This window comes from Colletotrichum truncatum (genome assembly GCF_014235925.2).
Source record: "Colletotrichum truncatum strain CMES1059 chromosome Unknown Contig_0003, whole genome shotgun sequence".
Classification (NCBI taxonomy): Eukaryota; Fungi; Ascomycota; class Sordariomycetes; order Glomerellales; family Glomerellaceae; genus Colletotrichum; species Colletotrichum truncatum.
Window position 1 is genome coordinate 5,243,783 of NW_027222400.1, and position 26,549 is coordinate 5,270,331.

At 51.1% G+C, this 26,549-nt stretch overlaps 8 protein-coding genes across 8 annotated transcripts; 4 read left to right on the plus strand and 4 right to left on the minus strand.

Annotated features, from left to right (window-relative positions):
• Positions 1-7,141: 7,141 nt before the first annotated feature.
• CTRU02_206303 (uncharacterized protein) lies at positions 7,142-8,854 on the plus strand (the record flags this gene model as incomplete). Its single annotated transcript, XM_036728099.1, has 1 exon — positions 7,142-8,854. The coding sequence occupies one exon, from the start codon at positions 7,142-7,144 to the stop codon at positions 8,852-8,854; it is 1,713 nt and encodes a 570-aa protein (XP_036580213.1).
• A 1,651-nt stretch (positions 8,855-10,505) lies between these two features.
• On the minus strand, positions 10,506-11,574 carry CTRU02_206304 (26s protease regulatory subunit 6b; the record flags this gene model as incomplete). Its single annotated transcript, XM_036728098.1, has 2 exons — positions 10,506-11,475; positions 11,555-11,574. The coding sequence occupies 2 exons, from the start codon at positions 11,572-11,574 to the stop codon at positions 10,506-10,508; spliced, it is 990 nt and encodes a 329-aa protein (XP_036580212.1).
• A 1,175-nt stretch (positions 11,575-12,749) lies between these two features.
• CTRU02_206305 (uncharacterized protein) lies at positions 12,750-13,392 on the plus strand (the record flags this gene model as incomplete). Its single annotated transcript, XM_036728097.1, has 4 exons — positions 12,750-12,945; positions 13,056-13,123; positions 13,179-13,221; positions 13,277-13,392. The coding sequence occupies 4 exons, from the start codon at positions 12,750-12,752 to the stop codon at positions 13,390-13,392; spliced, it is 423 nt and encodes a 140-aa protein (XP_036580211.1).
• A 1,865-nt stretch (positions 13,393-15,257) lies between these two features.
• Positions 15,258-16,282, plus strand: CTRU02_206306 (uncharacterized protein; the record flags this gene model as incomplete). The annotated part of the gene is made up of 2 exons (XM_036728096.1): positions 15,258-15,635; positions 15,791-16,282. The coding sequence occupies 2 exons, from the start codon at positions 15,258-15,260 to the stop codon at positions 16,280-16,282; spliced, it is 870 nt and encodes a 289-aa protein (XP_036580210.1).
• A 479-nt stretch (positions 16,283-16,761) lies between these two features.
• Positions 16,762-17,991, minus strand: CTRU02_206307 (sec14 cytosolic factor; the record flags this gene model as incomplete). Its single annotated transcript, XM_036728095.1, has 4 exons — positions 16,762-17,436; positions 17,501-17,624; positions 17,684-17,733; positions 17,815-17,991. 4 exons carry the CDS (start codon positions 17,989-17,991, stop codon positions 16,762-16,764), a joined length of 1,026 nt encoding a protein of 341 aa, XP_036580209.1.
• Positions 17,992-18,993: 1,002 nt separating this feature from the next.
• Positions 18,994-19,949, minus strand: CTRU02_206308 (prefoldin subunit 3; the record flags this gene model as incomplete). The annotated part of the gene is made up of 6 exons (XM_070204691.1): positions 18,994-19,110; positions 19,164-19,289; positions 19,344-19,442; positions 19,497-19,608; positions 19,723-19,848; positions 19,915-19,949. The coding sequence occupies 6 exons, from the start codon at positions 19,947-19,949 to the stop codon at positions 18,994-18,996; spliced, it is 615 nt and encodes a 204-aa protein (XP_070061795.1).
• A 1,813-nt stretch (positions 19,950-21,762) lies between these two features.
• CTRU02_206309 (fungal specific transcription factor) lies at positions 21,763-23,334 on the plus strand (the record flags this gene model as incomplete). Its single annotated transcript, XM_070204692.1, has 5 exons — positions 21,763-21,935; positions 21,996-22,018; positions 22,072-22,263; positions 22,335-22,603; positions 22,684-23,334. The coding sequence occupies 5 exons, from the start codon at positions 21,763-21,765 to the stop codon at positions 23,332-23,334; spliced, it is 1,308 nt and encodes a 435-aa protein (XP_070061796.1).
• A 249-nt stretch (positions 23,335-23,583) lies between these two features.
• Positions 23,584-26,298, minus strand: CTRU02_206310 (uncharacterized protein; the record flags this gene model as incomplete). The annotated part of the gene is made up of 1 exon (XM_070204693.1): positions 23,584-26,298. One exon carries the CDS (start codon positions 26,296-26,298, stop codon positions 23,584-23,586), a length of 2,715 nt encoding a protein of 904 aa, XP_070061797.1.
• Positions 26,299-26,549: the final 251 nt, after the last annotated feature.

The window sequence follows — 26,549 nt, forward strand, 5'->3', positions numbered from 1 at the left end:
GCTTGATTGTCAGAGATGGGGGATCGGCGAAGATGCGAGGTGAGAGAAGAGAAGACCCTGTGTTGGGTAGAGAGACGGATAAATTAAAGCCCACGAACGGAGCTGTGTCCGCTAGGGTCACGGTCCCCGGCTCCGTGATAATGGATGATGCCCCGGTAGCAGGACCGGCACCATTTAATTACTAGTAGTATTTAAATGTGATTAAAATGCCTGGCCCGATTCGGGAAATAAGCACCGATGAAGCTAGTCGACCGAAGCCGAGAATGTCGGCTAATCGCGATTGATGGTCGATGTTCGTAGGGGCCTCTTTCCCAGGGCCAGGCTCCTGGTGTAGAGCAACAGTAAATTTGCAAAATCTCTCGGCCGGGTTGCTGGGCGAGGGGGGATGATGAGATGAAAGGGGGAAGGGGGGCTTGGATGATCTGATGTGATTTGTGGGTGATGGGCAGTTCGGACCGACGCGGCTAATTTGGGGCCGGCCGTTCTTGGTATTCTGGGGAGTTTTATCTTTCTTCGTATTCTTGCCATTGGTGTTGGGCTTTGGCCAAAATCTGGGTTGGGGCTTTACGACTTTGGAGTATCGAATGTCACAGCTCTCGTACATTCGATGCTACAGAGAGGCTAATCAATCGAATTGGTAAAATTGGCCCCTAAAGATGCGTCACATCTTCGCGATATCATTCGTAACCTGAAAGACGCTTGTGCAACGACGAACTGTTTCTGGGATCCTTGTCAGAGGCGCCCCGAGTTGGCGCGAGACTGGCGTGGACTGTAGAGCTTGCTGCAGTGACATTCTGTGCCGTCGTTACACGGCAGAAAGAGCACGGAGCCCTTCGGGTCACTGGAGCGAAGTGCAGCGAACCTCACTGCGACAAGCGAGGCCATCGAGACGAGATGAACCAGCAAATGAGGGCCTGCCGACAGACCCCAGATTCAGCACTGCAGCGTGACGCATGAATAGGGAGCTTGGAGTTTTGGGGTGCAGGTCGCTACTCTTTCTGTATGCCACATTCGGTGGAGGGGCCAGCCCGTCCGTCGCACTTCATGGCCAGCTGTTTGGGTTAGCATTCCGGAGTTAATGATGTAGTGGATGCTACTCCGTACTTTTTGATGTGGTAAGTTGATGTTGGATGACCTCCATCGCTTTTAGTGAATGTGATGTCTGTGCGTTATGCCGTCACCCATCATTGGCAAGGAGCCGGCTGGCTGGCTGGGCCAGAACGTGGGCCTGACACATGGTAGAGGAGCATCGAAGGCTGCAGGGTTGCGGTGAGGGTCAAGGAGGGGGTCTTTCGTTTTGTGACGCTGGTCAAGTTTTCGTGCTCTCCCGGAGCACGGACACTGCCATGCAAGGTGGCTGCATTATTGCTGGGGTCGAAGTATCGTGACACCCAAAGAAAATTGCCGGTGTGCCTGGATGTAATTGCCTTTTTTACCAACAGCAGATGTGTGATGATGAGCGGGGTATAAAAAGAACATCATGGTGCAAAGAGCATGCTGCCTCATGAAGCGTCAAACTGTTGAGTTAATGCCCAGGAGTAAGGTGGGAACACTGCTAAGTAACCGTGTCTACCAGAGTCCACATAGTGGGTTCCCTAGTCCCGGGCTACAGGTGACGTTTCCCCGAGCAGCGGTTCATGGAGCTTGAGCTCAGTGGAGGAAAGCGTCTCAATCATGATGCATAAATTGGAGGTGCTCCTCACCACCAAACCGGTGGCCAAGAAAGACGACTACCCCAGACGTTGTTGGCGTATTTCAAGGTCGGAACAAACTTTGAATTGGGGCATGATGGCACAGACTTTGTGTGCGCATGTACGTAGGTTGCATTGTCGTGCGGGTGAAATGAAGTGACCCAACGGGCGGTAGTTGAGGGAGACGTGGAGCTGAATTGGGAGTGTAGGAGGGCGAGGCTCCATCTGGCTGCGGCGTTTTTTTTTCCCCCCAGGCTTACGGAACAGCAGGTGTCGCACTTTGGGACGAAGGATTGTAGCGTTTGAGGGTTCCGGGACTTTTAGCTTTGAGGCCGCGAGTATGGCGGTGAGAAGAAAGAGATGAGGCATCATGGGGCCCATACAACCCATTTGAACGAGGTTGAGTTGGACTCGTGTCGTCGGAGCTGCAGTGATTTGATTTGCGGACCTTGGGAGGCATAAAACAGAAGATAAGCTGGAGGGTTGTGACTCGTCCGGCAGAGGAAGGAATTGGGTCCCGAGAAAAGGCAATTCCAGGGAACTGACAGCTACGCAACGCGCTGGTCAGATCTGGGCACAGCTGCATGACGCGGACGACTCTCAGGTGAAGGAGTGGTCGGTGTCCTCAGTTTAGGCACTTCTATGGCATGGTTACAACTGGGGCGGACTTGACAGAAACAAGCTGAAAGCATGACGAGAGGTCGGTGCGTGAAGCATATTGAAGGCACGATGAAATGTTAATGATTATGTGTGCGGTCGCGAGGGCAAAGCGGGCCGAGCGTGTTAGTTGTTACCCTGGATGAGTTGTTTTTGGGAGCGATGAAATAAGTCGCAGGTGAGATACACACCGCTGTAACCAAAGAGACACAGTGGATACAAATATTTTCGCTAATATCTTGGGTTCTCCCGTCGAAATCAATGTGAGGACGAGGTAGTAACGTTTTGGTGTTTCCATGGATGACCCGAGTCTGGCACCGCCAGGTTGACCGTTAAAGCGAAGAGTCCACCCGATATGCCATGCACCGTGATCACATGTGTTTTTGTCAAGGCTGGTGAAGTAGAAAGTGGGCGGCGAAGGAAAGACCAAACAAATCAGCCGGAGGGGATTATGTTTGGGAGAGGCTTTGGCCCACCGGTTGGAGGCTCTCGTCCTTCCTTCGTCTGGAGTTTTGATACGTAAGGTTCCATGTCTTTTTTGTTGCCAAATGAGTCAAAGACGACGGCGCTAGTGCAACTTACCGCCGGTATTGTTTCCGATGTTGCGGTAAGGGGAAGCAGGGAGTTGCGGTCGTGATGTGAAAGTGAATGAGCTCGCTCCGGTAAATGGGAATTGCGGTGGCAGAATTTTTTTTCTTCCCCTCCCAGGACCCTGCGGTTGATGCAGGCCTGCCCTGCAACGTGCCTTCTTCCATTGCCTTAACTTGCAGCTACACCCATGGAAGGAAGTCACAACGCAACAACAACCAATGGCAAGTGTAACTACCCAAAGCGTGGGAATTGGGAATAAGGTGTGAGAGGGGAAGGTACAGAAACAGCCCCGCATTACCTCATCCCCTCCTTCCCAAGTGACACTCGTGCAAAATCGACCCCAGACAATGCACGAACTGGAGAGGGAAGGAGCAGTCCACTTTGAGATGAGACTCGGATCACGAGGCAGCGCTAAGGTAAGGCTAGGAGAAAATTTCTGGCCAGACATGTGTTCTTGTTACCCAATTGTCTGATACTGCCCAATGTCTGAAGCAGGTCTGGTCTATGATTCAGGAACTGACCGAGTCGAGTCGAGCCGAGTTTGTACTTGGTATGCCTGTACCTGTCACAATCCTGGCCGCTATAACAGTCAATGACTGGAATGGCAAGTAATTGATATGCACCTGGAAGAGAGTAGGGGTGAAAGAAACCCCGAGCAAATAAGAAGAAACCTAGGATGGACCATGTCAGCATTACAGTAGGACAAACAGAGGAGGAAAACGACAGTGAGAGACTAAGTGAGTGATCCGTCAGCCTGAACACCTTTCCATCCTGGACAGATTAGCGACACGGATACCTCGCATTTATTCACATTGTGCCAAGCCCCTCTGGGCGACTTTGGTACAGGTACAGTGAAGTAGAGGGTAGTTCTTGCCCAGAATGTGATAAAAATGTTCAAGGCAACAGCCTCGCCTACAGCGAGGTCCCTCCTGGCGGGATTGGGAAGAACATTCCAACTTTTAAGTGGGGAATTGAAAGCTCCTTTCCTGGACCGTGCTTTGCGTTGCCCCTTCTTGTTCCTGAGCGGTCCAAGTCCCCCCCACTGGCTGGAAGCCTTCTGGAAGATGTGGATGATCATCCACCCCCATCCTTCTTTCACACTTCCATTCGATTGCACCTCAATACAGCCCTGGCCGCCCCCTGAGCATGGCACTTGCGGTCCAACTGGGTCTTTGCTTGAGCGCCCATCCGACAGGGGTACTGTTTCTGCTTTTCTACTTCTGCTCCTGTCCGATCCAAGGGGTGGATGGTCGCGTCGGAGAGGAGAGCGAAGAGAGCCCCCTTGCCCTCTCATCTGTCGGGCAACATACAGGGGACGGAAAAAGAAAGCTGTACCGCCAACATGGGCCGTTGTTCGGAGCAGAGCTGGAACTCGGAATGCTTTACTTGCGGAGTTAGACGGAGACTACCTACCACCTGTGCCATGCTTGGGACATCTTGCTCACGGCAGATACTGTGGTTAGGTTTACGGATACTACACGGAAGAGGCAGCGGGGGACACAGAGCATTTCGTGGATGACTGTCGACCTTACACCCTAATCTGGAACGGCAGTCGATTCATCATCAACCGACAGTTCCGCCACTTGGCATTCCCGAACCCTCCACTGCGGCTCCAGTCGGTACAGTTGCGCCCCAACCCAGACCTCTACACGTATTAGTCCACTAGCGTTTCTTTCCCTTCACAGCTACAGAGGTTGAAATCATGCCTTACGGATCTTGCAACCTACAATGTATGGGCTGCAGTGTGCGAGTTTACTGTTTAAGCCATATCAAGTACGAAAGGGCCACTCCCAAAGACGCTGTGACGCGTACTCCGCTGCGAAGCCCCTTCGATACTAGTGCGCCGCTGCAGAGGCAACTGTTTACATACAAGAAATTATCGTCGTCTCCATCAAAACGTTATACTTGCAGCCATTCACTGGCACCGACAAGACAGCAGCCCCCACTTGCAAGCGAATGAGACTTAAAAAAGGATGAAAAAAAAAAAAAAAGAAGAGAGGGAAAAAAGAACAGCCTACAACATCGTGGAGCCTCTCGACCTGTGGGTCTCTGGATCTAGAGCGAGTCAACAGCCCGGCCCCGTCGTCCAGGCCGTCCCACGTCTCCCGGGCCCTAATCCCGCCGTCTTAGCCAGTCATTCTTGGTGTTCTCCAATTTGCTGTCCATGTTCCATCCCCGAGCCCCATGCTTTTCGACTCCTAGTCCCAGTAAGTACCGGGTGTGATTACCCCCAGTTGCGAGTGCCCAATCCTAGTGTACAGAGCCCAAACCAAAGTCCCCCAGGTGTCCTAAATCCACGGTTAACTTTGTCAAAAAAGGCCTCGACAGTGTCTGTGAGGTGCTCTGTCTGAGAAGAAAGTTCTGGACATCCTTTTTTTTTTTTTTTTTCCCTCCCCTACCGGCCCTAGGTTAGGCTTACAGCTTACCCCTTACCCCCACTACATCCAGGTGACCACAAGATTACTACCAAGTAGTATATGTAATGCCCACGGGAACTATGGTACGTGCGTATTTGCCTGTACCTGCTTTGCCCGTATGTCCCGCCGCCGGCCCCGGTTGAGCTTCTCTGAAGTCGCTTTAATTGTTCGGCGGGCTTTCTCATTCAAAGACAGCCACTCAGGAACGACTCATTACTAGCGCGCGTGTCATTTCTGCTGTCAGAACAGACCATAGTGTAAACTATTACTCAGTCTTGTCACTGCCGTCCCAGCCCTTCCGTGAATGTTAGTTACCAAGAGACTTCCTCTTGTCATTTTGCCCTAGTACCATCCTCCCGCCAGTCCGGCCGTTGGTGCTATTTGGTGCTTGTTACCACATCGAGTTACGACCTTCACTCCCCAGCCAACCACACCGGCCATCCCATCCTAAGCCGGCCAGTCCATCAGCATCGAATCGAATTGCCTCGCATCGCATCCGGCCGGGACTTCCCACGCTCCTCATACGACACGAAGCTGCACCTTCCGGGATCCCCGCCCATCGCTACTGCTTAGTGTGTGTGGCCTGCTGCTTTTAGCGTTCGCGGTAGCCAACTTGGCTCTCGCCCATCGTCGTCCTCATCCTCATCCTCGCCTTCACTTTGAGCAGCAAGCCTACTTTTTTGCTGCAGCCGCACCACACCCACTTATTCGCCCACGCCCACTAACTCTCACTTGCCTTAATCTTTTACTCTTTCACTCTCTCACACACACAACTTATTATTGCCATCACATCCATACACCTCCTGCAACGCTACTTTAATCTCTACACCTCTCTTTTTTCATCATTATTATTGCTGTGTTTCCCACCCTTCGGAACCCGTCCTCGCGTCGTCCCCCGCCTCTAACCGTCGTTCCGTGAGGCCGAATAACCAAATAAAATAATCCAAAAAAAACAACAACGAGCCACAGAACATCCTTGTTGTTGTTCCCCCCCGTCGCAGCCATTTCTTTCTTTTCTCTCCCACCTCTAGCTGTCTGGCTTAATTGCCTACCTCTGTCATTGGCGAAACAAACAAGCACCCGGATTCGGCCTGGGGAGGGGATACGTCATGACATCCATAGTGAGTTTGCTTTCCCATTTCCTACCCCCATCTGTCTGAATTGTCACTTTGGCCCCCGGCTGCAAAGTTGCAAGCTTCCAAGTTGCTTCACCTTTCCACGCAGCCAATCTTGATTGCAGCGCAGCGGTCTTGCTGCCCCCGGCCGTCAATAAACCTCCCGTCCGTTGTGTAATTGGCAGGCAAAACGAGAGCCGCTCACTCACCGCTTCACCGCTTCCCGCATATCAGTGCACATCCCCATCCTCTCTCCGTCTTCCCCGTCTCTCAGCCCAGACACTCAGACAAGAGCCAGACACGAGACACCGGCAATCAGGAAACCATTCCCCCTCCACCCCCACGACCGGGGTTCTGCCTGTTGCAACCGGCTTCACCTTGCCCAACTTCCTCATCTCGTCCTATCTGTTCCCATGTTCAAATAATGCTCGTCCCTAATTAGCCCACACCCTTCCCTTACACACACGCAACATTGCTCTCTCTCTCTCCGTCTCTCAATCTCACTCCCATCTTGTTCTTGTCCTCCCCTCCCCCATCTTTCTCATTCAACACACCCAGACCACACCCCCCTTAAAACTTCCCATAAGAAAGGGAGACTGCGCCGCCATGGCCTCTCTGCGCTTCCTCGTCATCCCCTGTCTCTCGCACACATAACTCTACCCACGGTCGCATGTTACGACTCGCAACCGCCTGCCCTCCATCGTGCCCATTCTTCTCATACTTGTTACCCCAAACTTGTATAAGCTGTACCAACAGCCCGACTCTGAGCGGCTTCTGCCATGGCCTTCTTCTTCCCTTGAGGTTGTCTTTTTTTCTCCCCCTGCAGCACGCCACGCTTCTCATTGTTGGCGCTGCCCTTCTTGTCATTTGGCTCAAGGTTGCTGTACTCCTCATAATGCGTGTTCCGTCGTTTGAAGATTCTTTCGTTACGCCTCGCGGAATCACGGAAACAATGCACCAACCACCAAATTCTTTGTCGCTAATGACTGGCATCCAGCTATGCCTCGCTCACTACTGTGACCAACATGGCCCGACCCCGCTTATGGTCACTGAAGGTCTACCTGTCCCATGCACCACATGCTTCGATGATGGCGCCTCCAATTTTGCCGATCAGGAACAACTCCGACCCCGGACCAGCGCCCCAACTACAGCGGCCTCACTAAGCCAGACCGTTGCTATGTCGGACGCCTTACGCAGGATGCATCTGAATGCCAACCGCAGCTCTTCCCTGCCAGCTTCAGAAAATGAGGCTCAGACCCAGCGCGCCGCCCTGTTGCGAGCATCATCCGCAACCGCGTCTCCAGCTTCCCCTCTGTCGCCCTCCGCCATAGAAACCCCACCCGACAGCCCCCGCCGGATATCGGAGCAACCGCAGCCGCGACGAGACTCGAGCTTCCGACGAACCTACGACGAATACGTAACCAAACGCGCCGGCCCTTGCGAAAACTGCGCGTTGACACTTCCGCAGCGACAGGGCGGCAAGGACAAGACCGATCTAAAAGCTGAGCGTGGCCCAACATTACGAACTCGTGCGCCGTACGCAAGGGTATATGGCCAGGCATCTCCGCCAGCTTCCCAAGCGTCTTCGGCTAGTGACACAGACAGCGATGGGCACCCCGAACGAATACACCGAAGAGCCACGGGCTCAACTACAACGAGGTCTAGCATGTCTTCGGGAAGACATGCTAGCCACACCCACTATCTCGATTACACCTCCACCCATGAGCCTTTAATACCGACGTCTTTCTCGATTGTGCGATCATCATGCTTACGGACCCTCTCCCTCGAGACTCTTCCTCGTGCGCCTGCGAACCCGACACCGAGCGCTTCACCGCAATCGAGCACTATGCCCGCCTTCGTCACTACACATAGCGCCGGATCTGCTGCGTCTGGTGGACCCATATTCTTCGGGGACCCCGTGAATGGCTACACCACAGCCTACATCTTCCGTATACCCGACATGCATGCTCGCGGTCACAAACGTGTCTATGCATTCCTCGCTTTAAGCACTCACAAGGAGCGTCTTGCTATGAAGACCTTTGGTTTCATGGCAGCTGCCTTCCGTGACTTGGCCGCATGGATCCAGAAGCTTGCAGAGGCAGAGGCTGAGAAAGCCGCCGAGGCGAGTCCCATTGGAGGTCCTCAACACCAGGGTGCATTTCCTACCATGAATGTGCAAGAGAGGGAGGGCCCCGATCGTGGTGGCAGCAGCTTCCTTACTGGGGGAGGTGGCTTCACGAGGCGGATGGGAGGCGGCCCTGGCGGTGTTTCGCTCAAGGCACGAGGCCTTGCCGAGCTCGTTGGCATGCCCGATTTCTTTATTGAGCTACACGCCAAGTTTGTAAAGCTTATGCTTGAACTTGGTGTGGTCCTGAGCTCATGACAGCCCTTCATATGGGCAAATATACGTTGACAATACAGACGACCATGGCACTTGCCATGGTCTGAAAGATGGAGAGACTAGTCGAGAAAAGATACCCAGGCATTAATGTTGCCACATGACGTTAGCCTGCCAGCAGGCAGGCAGGCACATCCCTTAGCCCTGTTCTTATACAGAACTGGTCTCGAATACCACTATAAGAAAGCAAGCAGCAATGAGTAACGGATAATTTCCGATTACCTTATCCGCAGCTCACAAGGGACAAGAAGAAGTAGTGAGAAGAGGTGGCCAAGGGAAGAAGATATACCCACTCATCCCCCTTAAGAAATGCAAAGGCATCTCATGTTGCGTTACGACTTTTGCATCAGCGACGGTAGCATCCCGGGAGTTTTTTTTTTTTTTCATTTTTTGTTTTTTATTATGTCGTGTTCGAGCTTTCTCAGCGTTCGCTGCTGCTGTGAGTGGGGCAGGCTGGCCTTACTCGCAGAGCTTGGCTTTGATAGAGGTGATCCTTAACGGCACCACTGTTCACACTTTTTCTTTCCATGATTCATGGCCTGCCCTTTGTTCTATTCTTCGTGTCCTTATTTCCGCATTTCTGAGAATTCTTTTTAGACATAAGGCTCCCAGGCCGAGGCACGGAAAAGGGAAATCAAAAAAGGAAAAGAGGAAAAGAAAAACGACCAAGGGAAATCGGCTTGGTAGGGCAAAAGAAAATCGGAAGGCTAGCTTCTAGACAAGGGGATTCGGATTCCTAAAATTGAGAAAAGATTACTTCAACCAGACTTTATATTTTCACGTGATATATTGTGAAGCTTGTATTGTCTACTAGTCACTGGCTAAACTGAATAAGTAGGCATTGACTTCTGCAACACCTGTCGTCATATATCACAGGCCAAGGGGTGTGTGTGTATACGTGATCTGATGAGACAAGAGAGACCTTTGACGAATATGAAGCGACCGTCACCTTCCCTTTATGGTCAAATCTGCAGTTGAGAACTGATAGGGAAAAGGAGACGGTATGTTAAGGAGAAACGAGACGTCTACCACCCCTCATCCGGCCCGAGTCCTTGCACCGAAGGACTCGGCTTGGCCGCCAAGTTTTCGTCCCGGTGGCATGTGATTGTAAGAGGCATGCGAAAGAACTACGCAGGAAAGCCCTAGCCATCAACTTGATGTTTCGCGTCTATCCAGTACAAACATGCACTCGAATGTCCACGTCATGCGGAGCTGTCAGGTGAGATGATTACTTCTTGGAAAAAGCACAACATTTGCCTGTGACACGTACATTAATCGGTCAATACCCCAGATGGCTACATCTCAGTAGGAATTGACCGAGGTGGCCTCGATAAAAATCGGATCTCAGCGTGTTCGGGACACCAGCAGGTCCGAAAACCTCGAACGCCCTCGAAGTGAGTCACTGTGGCACAATACATGCAGGTGGTAACGCAGCTTTTTTATCGAGAATATTGTACAACACAACGCCGAGCTCCGCTCCGCCGAAGCCATTGACTGATGAAGTTGTCTATCCCTGCTCCTCCCGACCATGTCCATCCCATTACATCGCCAGCATTGCAGCGAGCAGTGTTTCCTTCCACTCCCGCCTCTCCCTTTCTTCCGGCTCGTTCGTCCGCGCCTGATCGTAGTTCGTCGTTTATTTGTAGAAATCAAACTTGTTCTCGTCGCTCGTGCCCTTAACCTGGCTTGAGTAGGCATCCTCCAAATCGCTCTGGATGATGTTGTACCGGTTCTTCCGCACGGCACGTAGGCCGGCCTCCTGCATGATGGCAGCAATGACGGCACCACTCAGGGGGTCGTTGCGCACAATCAGCGAATCCAAGTCAACCTCTGGTGCCAGACTCATCTTGCTGGCGATAGTGGAGAAGATGAGTCTACGCTCACGGCGGTCACGTAGACTGGGGAACTCAATCTTTCGGTCTAGACGACCGGGACGCAGCAGGGCGGGATCGAGTGTATCGGCACGGTTGGTGGCCATAATGACCTTCACGTTGGCGGTCTGATCGAAACCGTCCATCTGGTTAAGCAGCTCAAGAAGAATACGCTGGACTTCACGGTCGGCACCCGTCTGCGCGTCGAAACGTTTCGTCGCAATAGCGTCAATCTCGTCGATGAAGATAATGGCCGGGGCATTCTCGCGAGCCATACGGAAGACGTCGCGAACCATGCGAGGACCCTCACCGAGGTACTTCTGGACAAATTCGGAGCCCACGACGCGGATGAAGTTGGCCGTTGTGGAGTTGGCGACGGCCTTAACCAACATGGTCTTTCCGGTTCCAGGCGGACCATACAAGAGAACACCACGTGGAGGATCGATACCAATTTGCTTGTAGAGGTCAAAGTGCGTCAAGGGTAGCTCGACAGCCTCGCGGATCTCTTGCTTCTGCATGTCGAGACCACCAACATCAGCATACGTCACGTCCGGCTTTTCATCGGAGCCAAGCATGGCAATGGAGGAGTCGGCTTCGGGAGGGAGGATGTCGACCAAGGCGTTAGAGTGGCGGTGGAGGGCAACAGAAGACGAGGGCTTCAGTTTCTCGCGGTCGAGAGTAGAGAGAATGCGGACAACATAGTTAGAGCCAGTCGATGACTGGACAATTCCGGTGCTGTTTGAAAGTTAGCTGACTGGACTTCCAAGAGGTACGAGAGCTAGCTGGCCATGGGTCTGCCGCGGGGTCAACGTACTTCTGATCGATGGCCTCCATAAACTGCCCAATGACTAAGGGCACACTCTGAATCCGCTTGATCTCCTCCTGAGCTCGAACAAGCTCACGCTTCAGACTCCTGTGAAAACTAGTCAGCAAGCCGTGTATCCAATGCAAACCTCCGTCTCAAACCTCTGCTCATCCTTGATGTATTCCTCCTGGAGTTGGATGTACTCCAGTTGTCTTTGCAGCTTCTTCAGTGTGGCATAGTCATCACCTCCTTCCGTAGAAATGCCCTCAAAATTCTCGATACTGGGAATTGTTGAGGGCGCCGTCTTCTTCTGAGGAAGGACGTGGTTGGCCGGGTTCTCCACCAAAACGTCACCCATTGTGCCTGAAAGTCGAAAAGTGTCGAAAGCTTTTGTCAGAACAGAGTTATAGCTTATTTGGTACTGGGATCGTATCGAGAGTAAGATCGTGGGGGATGGCGTGGTATCGTTGGCGATGGCAAGGTTGATGTTCTCAGAGCTTGGGTGATGCTACTTGCTTGCCGGAGCTTGCCTGTAGGCGTCAATGGATACGCATGCAGCCTTTCAGCCCGGCTTAGTCAGGAAGAAGATCACTGCTTAGATTGTCACGTGACTTTCACATTGTACGGATAATTGATTGGTAGAGCAGCCTGCCCAGAACAGGGCGAAGTGCCTGTAGCACATTACCCAGCTTGAAGGCAGCGACTGGCGCCGATTGGCTACAAACCGACCCACATACCCCATGTACTATGGAGCCTAATCGACATCCCTGCCATGATGATGCGAGGGTCTCTCCCGCTATCCACTGTTAGAGACTCTAAGCTGGAGTCCATACGTCCCCTTAGCAGTGCCTCCAGTGCCGTCACCTATCTCTTATCAGACCCCAAGGTCTATGGGATGATGTGGGCGTGATTCACCGGATGCCTCGTTAGGCCTCGTCCCAGCAGTTTACCCAGCACTTTGGCACTGTACTGTATCAGTCACAAGCACACTTCTTCTTCGGTCTCGTACCTTTAATCCCCATTCTTGACTCTTTCAACAACTCGTCCTCTTCAGTCCGAAACAAGCTGGTTCCCCTCACCAACGAACCGCCAGTGCGCTTTCCTTGGCTTCCTCAATCACTCAGACCGTTTAAACTATTCTTGGGGTCTCTCGTCTTACTTCGGTGTCCTCGTTCCCCTCTCTAATACCTCAACCCCAATCACCATGTCGTCGTCGATTGCGATTCCGATGACCCCGTCGTCGGCAAATGCCTATGGCCACCACGACCACCACCAGTCGTCTCAAGCTCGAGGTGCAACTAGCTCGTCGTCCTCTTCGTACTCTAGTTCGCCGCGGACTTCTTCCCCGCCTTCCGCCCAGAAACAAAAGATGGCTCACGAGCGTCGTCCCAGCCTTCTCAGTATGTCATTCCACCATGGGTTGGAGCTCCGAAGCCTGAGCCTTACCGGCCTCTTCTGCCTTGGAGCGGCACAACTACAGCCTTTAACCAGTCGCTAATACTGAGATCAGGTTCGGCGCTGTCAAAGCAAGAGAGCACCGTCATCAACATCGGCGAACCCAACGGCACTCCTCGCTTGGTAAAACTCCCTCTGCCCTTGGAGTAAGTCGGCATCGGCTAATAAGGCTTGACAGATTTCCTACCTCTCTTCAAGCCAAGGCTTCGCATGGAACCCAGGTGTGTATCTCGTCCGGCTTGAACATGAGTTGACTAAGCTGACCGGCTGGTACAGAAATATTTCTGCCATCATACGTTGACTGCGATTATGTACCCCTTGAGAATCGCCGGGAGCCTGTACACGAGATTGTCCTGAGCGATGAGGAAATCAACAGCATGTTCCCCCAATAACGGCGCCCTTGCGGGGTCCGCCTGACGAGACCACACGAACATCAACATCCAGAGTGTTTTTAGACCCATGAATTCTCACGAGACACCCTTTTCTGTTCTATACCACGGCGTCCGGATACGACCTGAACCCTTTTCGACTCTTCTTCGGCCTATCACTTGATTTAACTACTGCTGCGGCGGATACGGCCATGCCCGGACCTGAGGACGACGCAAACCGAAAAGGCGGGTAGGAGCAAAAATGCATTTTGCGCCCTGTCCCCTCTGGAGTCATGCCTTTTCTTTTTCCTTTCCTTTACGAATACTAGCTGGGCTTGGAAGGATCATCGGCGGAGTTGGGATTACTGCGGCGAGATGGGTTTCATTGAGAGCTACATTTCTTATTTGTTTGTTGCCGTTTTAATTTTCGTTTTCGCTTGGATTGAGGCGTTTCCCTCGGTATTTCAGCACATACCCTCTTCTCTCATTCGGTCGTGTATTTCTTGCTAGTACGGGTCCCCCGGGACCTTTTTCGATCCCCATGCGATCTTCATAGTCACAATAGAGTCACAAGACACTATTCAAGGCATTAGGTTCCGTCATCGTGCTCCCCACACGAGGGGGGTTTACTCATGTGCAAGATAGTATGTTGATTGTGCTCTCAAGCATATACCCTTCTCCGAATTACGAGAGTTCAGGAGGCCAAGGCGGCACGAATCGGTAGTATTAGGGGGGGCACGGGTTGCATCGGAGTGAGGCCAATCGCCTCTAGGCTGCATGCCTCGTTGAGGCTGACTTAGATAGGTATGGCGTATTTCTACATATGAACCCGGGATAATGCCCACAAAAGGAACCAAAAAGATAAAAAGCAGAGTAAAGTGTAAGACCCCATTCTTGGAATTGTGATGAAACGGGAATCCCTTCGGACATCTTTCTGGACCTTGGTGGTCTGTTACTCACTAGCAGAGTCGTACTGTATGTACGCCATGTCCGCCCCAGATAGCGTCAAAAGCTGAGAAAGAGGGTCCAGTTCCAGGCCCCATCGACCCGTAAGGGTGCCGGCCGCACCACAACGTACGGTGCTGCACCACCAACCACGCCTACCGCTGCGACCCCCATCTTTCTTTCCCGATGTTCCTCCCACAGCGCCCACTACAAGCGACCCCCGGTAGTGTACGCCGCCGCCCCGCCACTGAGCATGACTGTGAATTTCATGCCCCGCCGTGATTCGACGCTGTGGTCTCACCCATGCAGGTCCGTCCCAGTTGCAACTGTCATAGCGCCGAAAGGCATCATCCCTGGGGAACGACGACAAGGTGAAAGGGAAATAAATGGCGGGATAAATAGTAGAGAAGACGGTGTTTTGTTCCTTGGCAGGAGAAATAACGGCCTCTAGCCTGTTAAGAATGAAGTCCTTTAATGTTTTGGCAGTGTGTTGTCTTGTTTACTTTGAACAGTTGTTGCCCACATTTGCCAAAAGCATACTGTCTCATCTGTTCCGTTTGACATACATCGTCATTCTTCATGTACCTCGCCGTATAACGTCGATCTGATCCTAGAATACCCTTACATCATCCAGTTAAAAGTATCCAAGCCAGCGGCCAGACCTCGAAATCCAAGGCCTCAAGCACCCCTTGCACGTCCGGTTACTAATAATGGCCCTCTCACATTCGAACTGCAATGTGGCCCGTGTTTCACACATTGCCGTTACGGCACCTGCGCTGTCATGTCCGATCTCGGCAATTTTCGGGGGTGCGGCACCGCATGGAGTTGCAGCAAATGTGGCTTAAGTCACATGCAGTCTATCGATAAGATAACGGAGAAAAGACGATAAAGATAACACGAGCTAACAGGGAGGGGTCCAGTCACGGTGTCTTGGAAGAGGTCGGATGACGGACTTGACGCGCGCCGACCGAACTACGACCAAAGTAAACACTGCGGGCATCCCCTCCGGCACCGACAACAACCACCGCTTCCGCCTTGCGCCGTATTTCGACATCCGGCGGGGCCCGCTGACACTACGACCGGAAGCATCCGTTTTCTTTGTTATATTTTCTATCGTTGCTGGGAAAACCACAAGGCGTGAGAAAACCATGGAAGACGCCCATCGGAAGATCGAGCTCCAGTCCCATGAGGACTTGGCGTACCTGCTCAACAACGTGCGACGCGCCGCACAAGACCAACTCGACAAAGCTTTCCCCCAGATCGAGGGCAGCAACGCGCAGGAAGACGAGTTGCGTGCGCCTATCGAGCGTCTTGTCAACGAGGTAAGTCGGTCCTTGCACTTTCGACTCTCGATTTTCATCGCCAAAACGTTCCTTTCCACTGGCTCAGGGCAGTTCTCACGCTGAATTGCGTTTAATTATTCCATTTCTTCATGAACAATCAACGGCTGACCGTAGATACGTTGGTCGGCAAATAGTACATTGATAAAACCTTTACCTACGCAGCTCCGAACCTCTCCATTAATGGCATGGACACCAACCCCGCCGTCTTTCTCTCAAACACCCCGTCCAACGAGCCCGAAGAAGCCTATGAGCCTTGGGACGCGCGTCTCCGCCAGCGGGTTGAGGATCTTGCTCGCGAAGAGGAGGACCTGCTCAACGAGATCGCGGCCCTGAAGAAGAGCGTCCCTGGATCCGTAGCGGCTGCCACAACCCAAGCGTTTAAGAACTCGACCGCAGCAGACGAGGCGGCAATTGAAGCCGCTAAAAAGGCGAGCGAGGACGACCTCAAGGCACGGGATGCCGAGGTGCTTCCATTAGAAGAGATGGAGAGGCAGGGCGAGACGAAGGAGGCTTTTGGCACAGTGGTAGAAGGGTTAGGCAAGTTGAAGAAGGATATGCCTGCTACAGTTGCAAAAATGGAGAGGGCAAGGGTTGCGGGAGAGTACACTGTTACGGAACGGTCATAAAGGACTTACGATGGAGATGTTTTTCGTTTTCCGGAGTTTGGCGTTGGAGATCAATACCAACATGAGAATATTATTGGGGGAATTTTTCTTCGTTCTACAAGTACAAGACTACAATCTTTCTACAGGGACCATGCAGAAAAACAATACAGCGTGTCCAGTTAGTTTGAAATTGCGGTGAACTTGGACTATGCTTGGCATTGTGGGAACTTCCAAATCAATGAGCCCAAACGAAAGAGAGAGTATGTAAAAATAAGGTAGCAAATTTACTCAGACCAAAACGTGTATGAGCAACTCTACAGGTGAAGCTCTTGTTTTTTGACCGCCCCTTTCTCCCAACCAACCCCGTAATCTTCATCTTAGATGCAACAACAAATCTTGCAAACGCCTCTTCTTTGACTGGTTCGTCTTGTCTACCAGCACCCATACTTGAAACAACATCATCAGCCCTTCACTGCACGCAAGCAATCGTAACCAGTCGCTTATGCCGCAGCAGGGGCCTTGGCGGGGTCAGCAGCAGTGTCGGTGGTGACAGCAGTGCCCGCGGGAGCCTGACCGCCAGCAGGGGCAGTGACGGTCTCGCCGCCCTTGTTCTCGATAACGTCGTTAGCAGGTTGAGGCTTGGCCCACCAGGGCTCCTTGGTCCACTCCTTCTCGTGCCACGGGCCAGCATCGCTGAGCTCACAACCGCCCTGGCACTCGCACTTTCCGCCCAAAGACTTGGGAAGGTTCTCGGCAGGGATCTGGTTGAGGAGCTCCTTCTGGTAACCGGAGCCGAGGATGTTAATCTTTGAGACGGTAACGGGATCGAGCCAGCCCTTGACGACACCCCAGACGGTAGAGAAGCCCCAGGGGGCGTTGATCATGTAGAGCTTGCCAAGACGCTCGGGGTAGTAGTTCTGGGAGATGACCGAAGCCTGCTTGACGTAGGTGTAGACTTGAGGAACGCGAGAAATACCAACACCCTTAAGGTCCATGATGGTGCAGCAAGTCTCAACAAGGTGGTTGGCCTTGCGCGAGCAGGCAGGGAAACGAGGGTCAGCGCACTTCTCGTACTCGACAGCCAGGTTGGTCAGCATGCGCTCAGCTGTGGTGATCTTGTACATGGCGTTCAAGTCAATACCACCAAGCTGCTCGATGTAAACAGGGCGGCCATCCTGTAGTAGTCCTTTGTAAATAGCTGTCTCAGGAACGAGCGGGATGTTGTTGGAAGGACAGTACCTTGTCAGTCTTGTGATAGTACTGAGGGTAGTACTTGAAGATCTCGGCCTTCTCGGGATACTCCCAAGTTGGGACGGTCGCGTCGAGGTTGGTCGTTTTCCGCCAGTTCTCAAACTCAACGAACCTGGAGGTATAATTGGTTAGTCGGCGCTGTACGAGCGATGAGAATGGGGCATGGCTTACATCTGCTTGGCGAGGTTGACATCAAACTTGCGGGCACGAAGGAAACGCAGCTACAAATTTCCCAAGGTTAGCCAATATGGAGCATGCAACGCATTATCTTGCGACCTAGCTGCTGCAAAAATGTATCGTACCATGGTCAAGGTGTCAAGGCGCTTGTTGTAGCCCTCTGCCTCAAGCATCAGACGCAGCTGAGCAACCTGAGCCTTCTGCTCCTCGGTGAGATGGCCAGGATGACCACTCTGCGCCGTCGGGGCGACGGTCGGGTAGTCGTACTGGTCATACTTGGGATCGAGTTCGTTCTGGGCCATGGTGGGGCTCTTTAAGGGTCTTCTTCACAAGGAAGAAGAACGATGCAGAGAAGGTGGTTGAGAGGGATTTTTGTCCAAACGCGGGGTGGAAGATGAGGTTGAGATTTCGAAACAACAGGTGCTAAGTTGTTGTTCCTAGGGAAAGGTTTGACTAGGATAGTAGGTGTTCAGGAAAAGGAGCTGGTTGTGGGGAAGCAGAGGCGGGAAAGAGATCTTCTGCACAAATGTCGGGGCGCCTTGGGGAGTTGAATTAAAGTGAACGACGCTGGCGGTATGCCAAAATTCGTCATAGCGACCAGTCCCGCACTTTGTTGCCCCTGGTTGCCCCTCAAAATGGCTCTAGCGCCCAGGTCTCACCGCACTTGCACGAGCATCCTGGATACGGAGTACGTATGTCTTCCCACAGTAGACCTTACGTAAGTCATGGAAGCCAACCCACGAGCAACCAGTGGCGCTGTACATTGGTGCGTTCCGGCAGGCGGCACTACCCTGTTGACAGTATACTCAAAGTTATCACAGCACTGAATCAGTTCTAGACTTTCTTTGAGCTGACGTGATTCGGTTACTTGAGGTGGTGGCAGTGCCATCTCGCTGAGGGTGGCTGACGACTTAATATTGCCCTATCGGATTGCGGATGCTGCCAGCCAACTTGCTATTGGGGCATGACGTCTGTCAGTTAAATGTTGCCTACATGCGCCGTGACGATTAAGTCTGTGGTGTCGCACAGATCAAAGCTCCTATGTATACGCTGGCCCTTTATAAAATGGCAAAGGGCCGCCAAGAAAATGCTACATTGTATGGACCTTGCCTCTAAACGTCAAGCCACGCCATCTTGGCTCGTTGCTCTCACTGAATTCATTTGCTCATCCGAGGCTGACAGTTGCCCTGTGAGCAATCATTCACTATCATGGAGAACAGCTACTCGGGGCAATTGCATGAGTTGTCGTCGATAGCTTGATGCTGCGAAAAGTACGGGTTCTTTTGTTTGGTATCGATTCCCATCTAGCCGTTCGACTCGACCTTGTCCTTGCCCTTCTCAGCGCCTTTTCCTTCGTCCTTGTCTTTGCGCTTTTGAACAACTTCCCAGTTGTAAACTCTTGCGATCGCAACCTCCATAGTCTGTCCTTTATTAGCCAGCAGCTCGGAACTAGCTTATAAATTTCACAACGTACCGTGATCTGCTCCCTGAGGAAGTCCAGGTCCTCCTCACAATTTGATAAGCTCAGCTTCGCCGTTGACAGCTTGGATTCCAAAAGAGTCTCGGCTTCGTCAATGGGGTATGATAGCATGACGTTTGCCTATGCTTGGTCAGTCTCGTCGATCACGGTTTCTGTTCGGAGGTGGAAACGAACGCCTAGCCAGATATACACCTCGTCGGTGGCCGGAATCTTCGCCTTGGAGTACAGCGTGTCATTGAGTTCAAAAGTTGTCTCAATCGGCTCCTCCTCGTCCTTCGTCATGTCAGCGCCTCATCCTTGATTGTCGACAGATCGTATAGCTCCCACCTGTCTGAGCTTCAAGAACTGCACAGAGTCGAGAGTCTTCTGGATGTCGGGGATCTTGTCCTTCAAACCAGCCATCCGCTTCTGGAGGTTCAGTTCCATGAACTGATATTTCCTGCACACAGTAAAGTGTTACCAAAATGTCCCTTCGCGTATCTCCCTCTGGTCGTCTCGGTCGCGGCCTGATTCGACTTGCGGGCGGGCGCTGCTCGAGCGCTGGGCGACTCACGAAATCATCTCTTGAAAGTTACGCAGGGTCGGTTCAACATCTTCGCGAGTCGTGACGTAGTCCTCGACCTTGTCGACGAACGGCGCCTTGGGAATACCTCGAGGGTTGCTGGGCGTAGCATCCTTGCTGTGCGATGAGAAAAATGGTTAGTGTGACCTTGAACTATGGAAGAATAAATTCGGCGGTGCTTACCTAGCCGTTTCCGGCTTCTTGCCCTCTGCTGACATGGTGAATATAGCGAGATGCTGCTTCAGCGCATCATCTGTTGCTCGGGAGGAGCTTGCGATTTTTCGCCAACGGTGTGGAGGGGAGCTGCAGTGACGGTCCGCTGCCGAGCCGATTGACGGGTGGTCTGTTCACCGAGGTGAGGGGCACAACCCAAGTCTCTCACCTGGACTGGCAACACCATGGTGGGGCGGCCTATGGCACTGACTTGTATTCTTCCTAATAGCTCTCAACTTCATTTCCTTCCACGGCATTTCTCATTTCTGCATCAGAAAACGATTGTTATTTTCACAGGCCAGCTATTTCATAGACTGTACATACCCCTCGTATGTTAGAGAAATCCTTAACAGTGCGTCTCTTTAGGTTCATGTATTGAACTGACCACTCCTTCCACGCACCTCTGCAAGGCATACTGACTATACACGCCGCTCATAAGCTGGTACTCTGCCGATTACTTCTGTATTATGGCTGAGCGGAACGACTATTTGATCTTGTTTAAAGCCGCTGTATGAAACTTTGTACATACCTCGCTATAGTTTAGTGATAAAACTACATTAGTCTAATGATTAAACTACAATCGAATTTAACTTCAACCCATCACAATAACCATGAACACCGACAGTTTATCCATCGCCAGCAGCATTGAGGGCATTGGATTCTCTAGCCAATCCCTCTAATCGAGCGATCATCCGATCACCCGCCCCAACGTGATTTTTTTTTTTTCTTTGCAAGATTCCATGACATTTTTAGTATCAATATTGACCGACACATTTGCAAACTTAGTTGGGAAATTTCTTTCAATAGCTTCAGAAAAGATAGATCTGGCAACAGTCCCTTTATCAGAAAACTAGAGATAAAAAGCGTTGGATTAGATGCTAGATTTCACTCTTAATAACGATGGAATATGTCCTTGGTGTCCACCACAGCTTCGCCTCTCATTTATTGCAACAATTATTGTTCTCCCTCTTTGATATTTTACCCCAATACCTCAAAATCTAGCATTGTGGCTCTCTGTAGTAGTGGGAAATCTGCATGGCCCGCTGAAGTAGTCTAATCGAGCTATTATTGAAACTTGTACCGATGTCGAAAGCCAAGAAATCGTACATGTCACCATATCGCTTGTACAGTTCTTACGACTAGGTTTATTCAATCTGACATAGGGAAGAGTTATTCTCATTTTCTTATTAAAGCATTTGGTGTTGTTATTCTATAATCTTCCATGTAAGTTGATAATTTACTTTCTGGTTGGACTGCGATGTTCTGACGAAGAATGCCTAGATATGCCGCATATAGTCGTGGTGATGCACTACGCTAAGAACGGACATCCGAGCGCGCCAGCTGTTGACCGAACCCCGCTCATACGCAGAGCTAGAAACTTAATTAAACAGTCATTACCAAGTACGGTACATGTAGTTGCCGTCGCTTTCGCTGCTTTTTGTTGTGAAATACAACTAACGATTACCGTTCTACGTCGTTTCTGGATCTGATTATATCCAAGTACCGCTTTACTATTGCCTACCAACCACTCAGACTCAGAGGCAAATCTTTGTCTTGAAACCTTGAAAGTCAATAAAAATATGCCCAAACTTGCATGTACGAATTGTCGTAGTCGAAAGGTTTCGATTCCACCGATGGCACTCATAAGGCTACTGAAACTAACTTCAGCAGGTCAAATGCGACCATGTAGCCCCGATTTGTTCAAACTGCGCGAGGCAGGGAATCGATTGTCTCTGGCCGGAGAGGCGGACTGCTGCGCGATACCAAAGGTGCGGTACCTGGGCGCTCTTTCGCTGAATAACACTGACAGTAGTCAGAATGTCCCAAGCCATGTTTGGGCGATTGGCAGATATGGAACGTCAGGTTGAGCAGCTCCAGAAATCTCAGGGCTCGGGTATACCTTCTGGTACCACAACAGTTGAACAAACATCTCAGACTGACGCGGTGACACAACTCAACCCACCTACCAACAGCGGCAGGGAAACGGCTAAGTATATGGCATCTTATCAACAGGCAACAAAAGAGAGATCTAGTTACTCAAATGCTTTCAGCGAATCAAGCGTTCATGCCGTTGGTGAGTGTCCTCTCTCCTTCAGAGGCCTCCTACGTTCATTTATATTATCATAGGTGCTTGCTCCCTGTTGTCGCCAGAAGGTGCCAAGAAGGTTGACTACATCATTGGAGACAGCAGATTCTCCAACTTGATCCAAGGTGTGCTGCGCCAAATCCGGCAACGCCCAGGGCGTCCAACACTCCAGGTTTTTGATGCCGTAGAACACCATTTCCCTCCCAATAATATTGCGATGGACCTTGTGGACGGTCTGTATTTTGTTTTCTTTTGCATTTCCCTTGGTTACTGCAAGTGGGCATATGATTAATTTCTTTACCAGATTTTCTCGCTTCTCAAAACCATGCCTTGGGAGTGTTTCGAGCAGCCGAAGTACGTGAAGTGCTACAGCAACACATTTACGGGGAGCCTACAACCAGAGTAGGAGCTAGCATGTGTTTGAATGTTATTGTTGCACATTCCATACGAAAACGTGATAAAATGCAAGTGGCTTGGGACTATGAGAAGTACATTTTCAATGCACTCCGATACCTGCCAAGCGCCCTTATTGAACAGCCCGATCCGTTGACTATTGGCTCCCTCATCTCTTTGGTAAGTCTCCAGTAACATCAGAATTTATAACTTGAGATGAAAGAACAAACTAAAGAACCAGCAATTCTGACTGTTAACAGGTTCGCTATTTCATTTTCACGGGAGATAATCACATTGCCGTATCTCTTCTAGGCTTAACCGTTCAGCTTGTCTTATTGGCGGGTTATCACCTAAAGGACAACCTCTCAGATCTCAATGCCGCAGACATGTTACACCGCCGACGTCTTTTTTGGCATGCTTACATTATCGACCGTGATCTAATGCTCCGGATCGGCAAACCTCCTATCATTAGCGAGGAGTTTCTCGTTGACCTACCCGACGCGCAGCCTCTTGACGGCTACAGTATCTTCTACTACCCTGGCAACGTGCATGTCAACTACTTCCGCCAGCAAGCTGAGCTGGCTGAAATTCAGGGGAGAATCTGGCGTCGAATTTACTCTCGTGTTGACAACGAGAGCTTTTCTAGATCTCAGCTCGAAGCAGAGATTATTTCTCTCGACACCGAGCTTCAAAGCTGGCGCAAAAAGCTTCCAGATATAACTCAATCGATAGCCGAAGCGGTCCCATCCAGCTCAGCAGGCAACAAGATGAAGATCTTGACAGTCCTGCATTTCGCGTACTTCCAGACAGTGGTTGCTGTAGGTTTCACAGGGGGTGAAACAGGGGGTGAAACGGAATTCCGTTCGTCAATAACAAATAACAGTAAATTGGTTCTAATCGATGGTTCATGATGATAGTTGAAAGTGGTGTTGTTGACTAGAAGGTGGGGATATTCCCCCTTGGCCTGTCACGTGGGTCTGGGAGGCTTGGGCCTCTCAGCCTGGCGGGCGTGTGGCTGGAAGTGCCACACGGCTCCGTATTCCAACTATCGCAACACTGGAAACTCTCTTTTTATGGTGTTGAAGCGGTTGGAATACGTTGTCCCTATACAGTTCCGTCTCCTCGTCAATTCGGCCTCCTATCCCTACTTTCTCCCGTAGTTACGGTCTTGTTACCCATCCCTCCATACGTATCGTTATCGTGTTGCTATCAACGAATCTCTCGAGGGCTCGATTTGGTTTGCTCTTCGTGAGGGCATCAGCAGGGTTGTCTTCGCCGTTAATCCAACGAATTTCTTGTAGTTCTCGTCTTTCGTACGATTGTCTCAACGCCATGATATCGATCATGAGTCGCTTTTCTTTGGTAGTGCCCAGCTTCACGAGACACTCGTACAGCGAATAAGAATCGGTACAGACAACTGTCTGAATCGTTGGTAGGTTGAGGTGGTCAGTGATTGTCGCCAGGGTTGTGGCGAGGGCGTAGGCCATATCGACGCCAGCGACCATCCCGTAGATCTCTGACGCTAATACGCTGCGGGTGACTCGTTTACTCTTCGTAGAGCTGTAATGAACGAGGTTACCGTGAATCGTGAATTCTCCGTTGTTGCTGTCAGAGGAAGTGTCGTTGGCTAGGATGATCAGAAACCCTAATTGGGAGGAGAGGTCGTGGTTATTAGCGAACGACCCGTCAACGAAAACGAATAGCTTGGCTGTTGTAAGGTCGAGTGGGATAAACGTTATTCCTCGGTTAGGCGATTCTATTTGCCATCGAATCCGTTGATTCAGTGCTTTTATCGCTTCTGGCGAGGGGTCTTGGTGTTGGGCAGCAGTGGATAAATCGAAACAGGCCTCGGGTTGGCAAATTGACGCGATGTACGCCCCTCTGGCGCGTTGTTCGACATATTGCTGTTTTGGGTTGGGTTTAGTAGTCTCAATACATCGTAACTTCTTGGCTTGTCCCTTTTGCCTCAAATTGATCGAATTGTCGGTTGACAGCGCGATTATCCCTCCGTTGAATTGGAGGGGTTCGTCAATTGTGAGGATATTCTTCGCTTTTGCCGTAAAAGCCGCTTTTTCTAACTGTTCGTCTTCTAATTGTGAGAACGCCTTGTCTGACAAACCGAGGGTATCGTCGGTTTGCATGCCGATACAGCCAAAGTGTGGATTTTCGGTAGATGAGATCAATAGGCATGGATCGTACGAAGAAGTAACCATCTGGAGATTCTCTCTGTGATGCTTGTGATACGTTGCCCACCAGTGGGTTCCAGCTTCTGCGATTCCGTACAGAGGCTTCACAACCTCCATAATGGTCCCTTTTGGGTACTGGTCTTGAATTTGCTTCGGTGGGTAGGCGAGAATAGTACGATTGAGCCTTGTGGAGGATTGAACGTAGGCTTGTGTGATATCTCGAAGCCATAGTTGTTTCCCTTCTCGTAGGAGTGACGGGGTAATTGACAGAATTAGCCGTTGACTCGCCCGTTGAATCGTTGGCGATTGGGTCAATATAGCCTTCTTGCTATCGTCGGCGTAACCCTGTATTACAAGTCTCGATTTCTCGTAGGGTTCGGTTGTTTTACCCTTGACTTCGTTGACGATACGAGATCGGAAGATTCGTACGTTCTGGTGCCTTCTCTTATTGAACTGGGTGAATTTGAACACTCCTCTAGCGATGAGGCTGTTGATCTCTTGTTTAGTTGACTGTTCGAACGGTTCGCCTGGTGTAGTAATAACACCTTCTCGTCGTAGTTTGATTGCCAATTCTTCGTCTGCTTGCTCCTTAATCGATAGGAATATTTGTTGATAATCCGGGTCATCGTTGAATTCCTCTGTGAAGTGGGCGATTGGCAGTGGTCTCTTCCGGGGTCTGCCCGGGCGTCTTCTCGGTGGCTCCGGTGCCTCTTGCGGTTCGTCCGGTTCACTGCCTCCGCCGGCGACGATAATTTCGTCGCGTACTACTTCCTGCTGCGGTATCTCAGCTTCGGGTTCTTCTTCTTCTGGCGCGGCGATGGAATTAGGTGGTTGATCGGGATCTTCGTAGTATGGTTTGACTACGGTAGACCGGAAGGTCTTCGGACCACGTGGCGTATCGACAGTACAGGTTTCGCCGTTTATGGCTGCTAAAGTAAACGGTCCGGTCCAGCCCTTCTTTTCGCGTACATCGTACATATCGCCGCTGTATTTCATATCGTCGGGGTATAGTTTCGCGAATTCTGTTAATTGCTTTCCGATACGGTCTGTTGACTCGTATGGTTGGAAGTCTGTTAACGGAGAGACCGTGGGATGTGGCGGTCGGTACGGTAGTTGCCACTGTTGTTGTTCTTGTGGAGGAGGTGGCTGTAGGGTTGGTTCGACTCTTCCTCCTGTGCTGTTGGCTACTGTTGCCGGTCTCGTGATCTCTTCGTGGAATTCGGGGTCTTTTATCAGAGCCTTCAGGTTGCGATATCTCTTGACGCCTTGTTCGAGTTCTTGGGGTGACCAGTAGTGGAATTCTTCCTTTTTGAGGGCTAATGCCACGTTTTTCGAGATTTTCTTGCCATCCATTTCGACGTAGACGCCGTTACCGATTAAATGGTCTCTGAAGAATCGTAGGATTGGGGGAGGTACGTTCTGGAAGTCTTCTTCTGACCAGTCGGCGAAATCGGGAGAAACTTCGTTCCATAGCTCGAGGCCCGTGAGATTCCTCTTCTCATAGGTCTCAAGTAGGAAACCCATATAGGAACCCAGTTGCTGTGGGCTAGCGTTTGTAAGGTCGATTGCCCAGTTGCCCCATACTGCTGGATCGATCATACTTTCGATTCTCTGTGGGATGGGGACTGTTGATTGGCTTTTGGCAGTGACGCCGCTCGCGGGCGATCCTTCTCGTGAATTTCGCTCCATTCTGACAGTATAAAAGGATTACTTCTGTTTAGAATCTTGAATTCTAATCCTCAACAGCGTCAGCTGCGATTGGTGCAAGATGCAGGCCTGGAAGTGGGAGTCAAAAGACGATTCGGGATATTACGATTCTAAGGGGAAAGAATCGTGAAATCGGGGATTTTCGTCGGTTCGTCGTTTGTTTCCGTCGGCGCCGTTCTCGCTGATGTTCTCGAGGGGTGTGAGGGTATACACAGGTCTCGAATTGGTAGGGA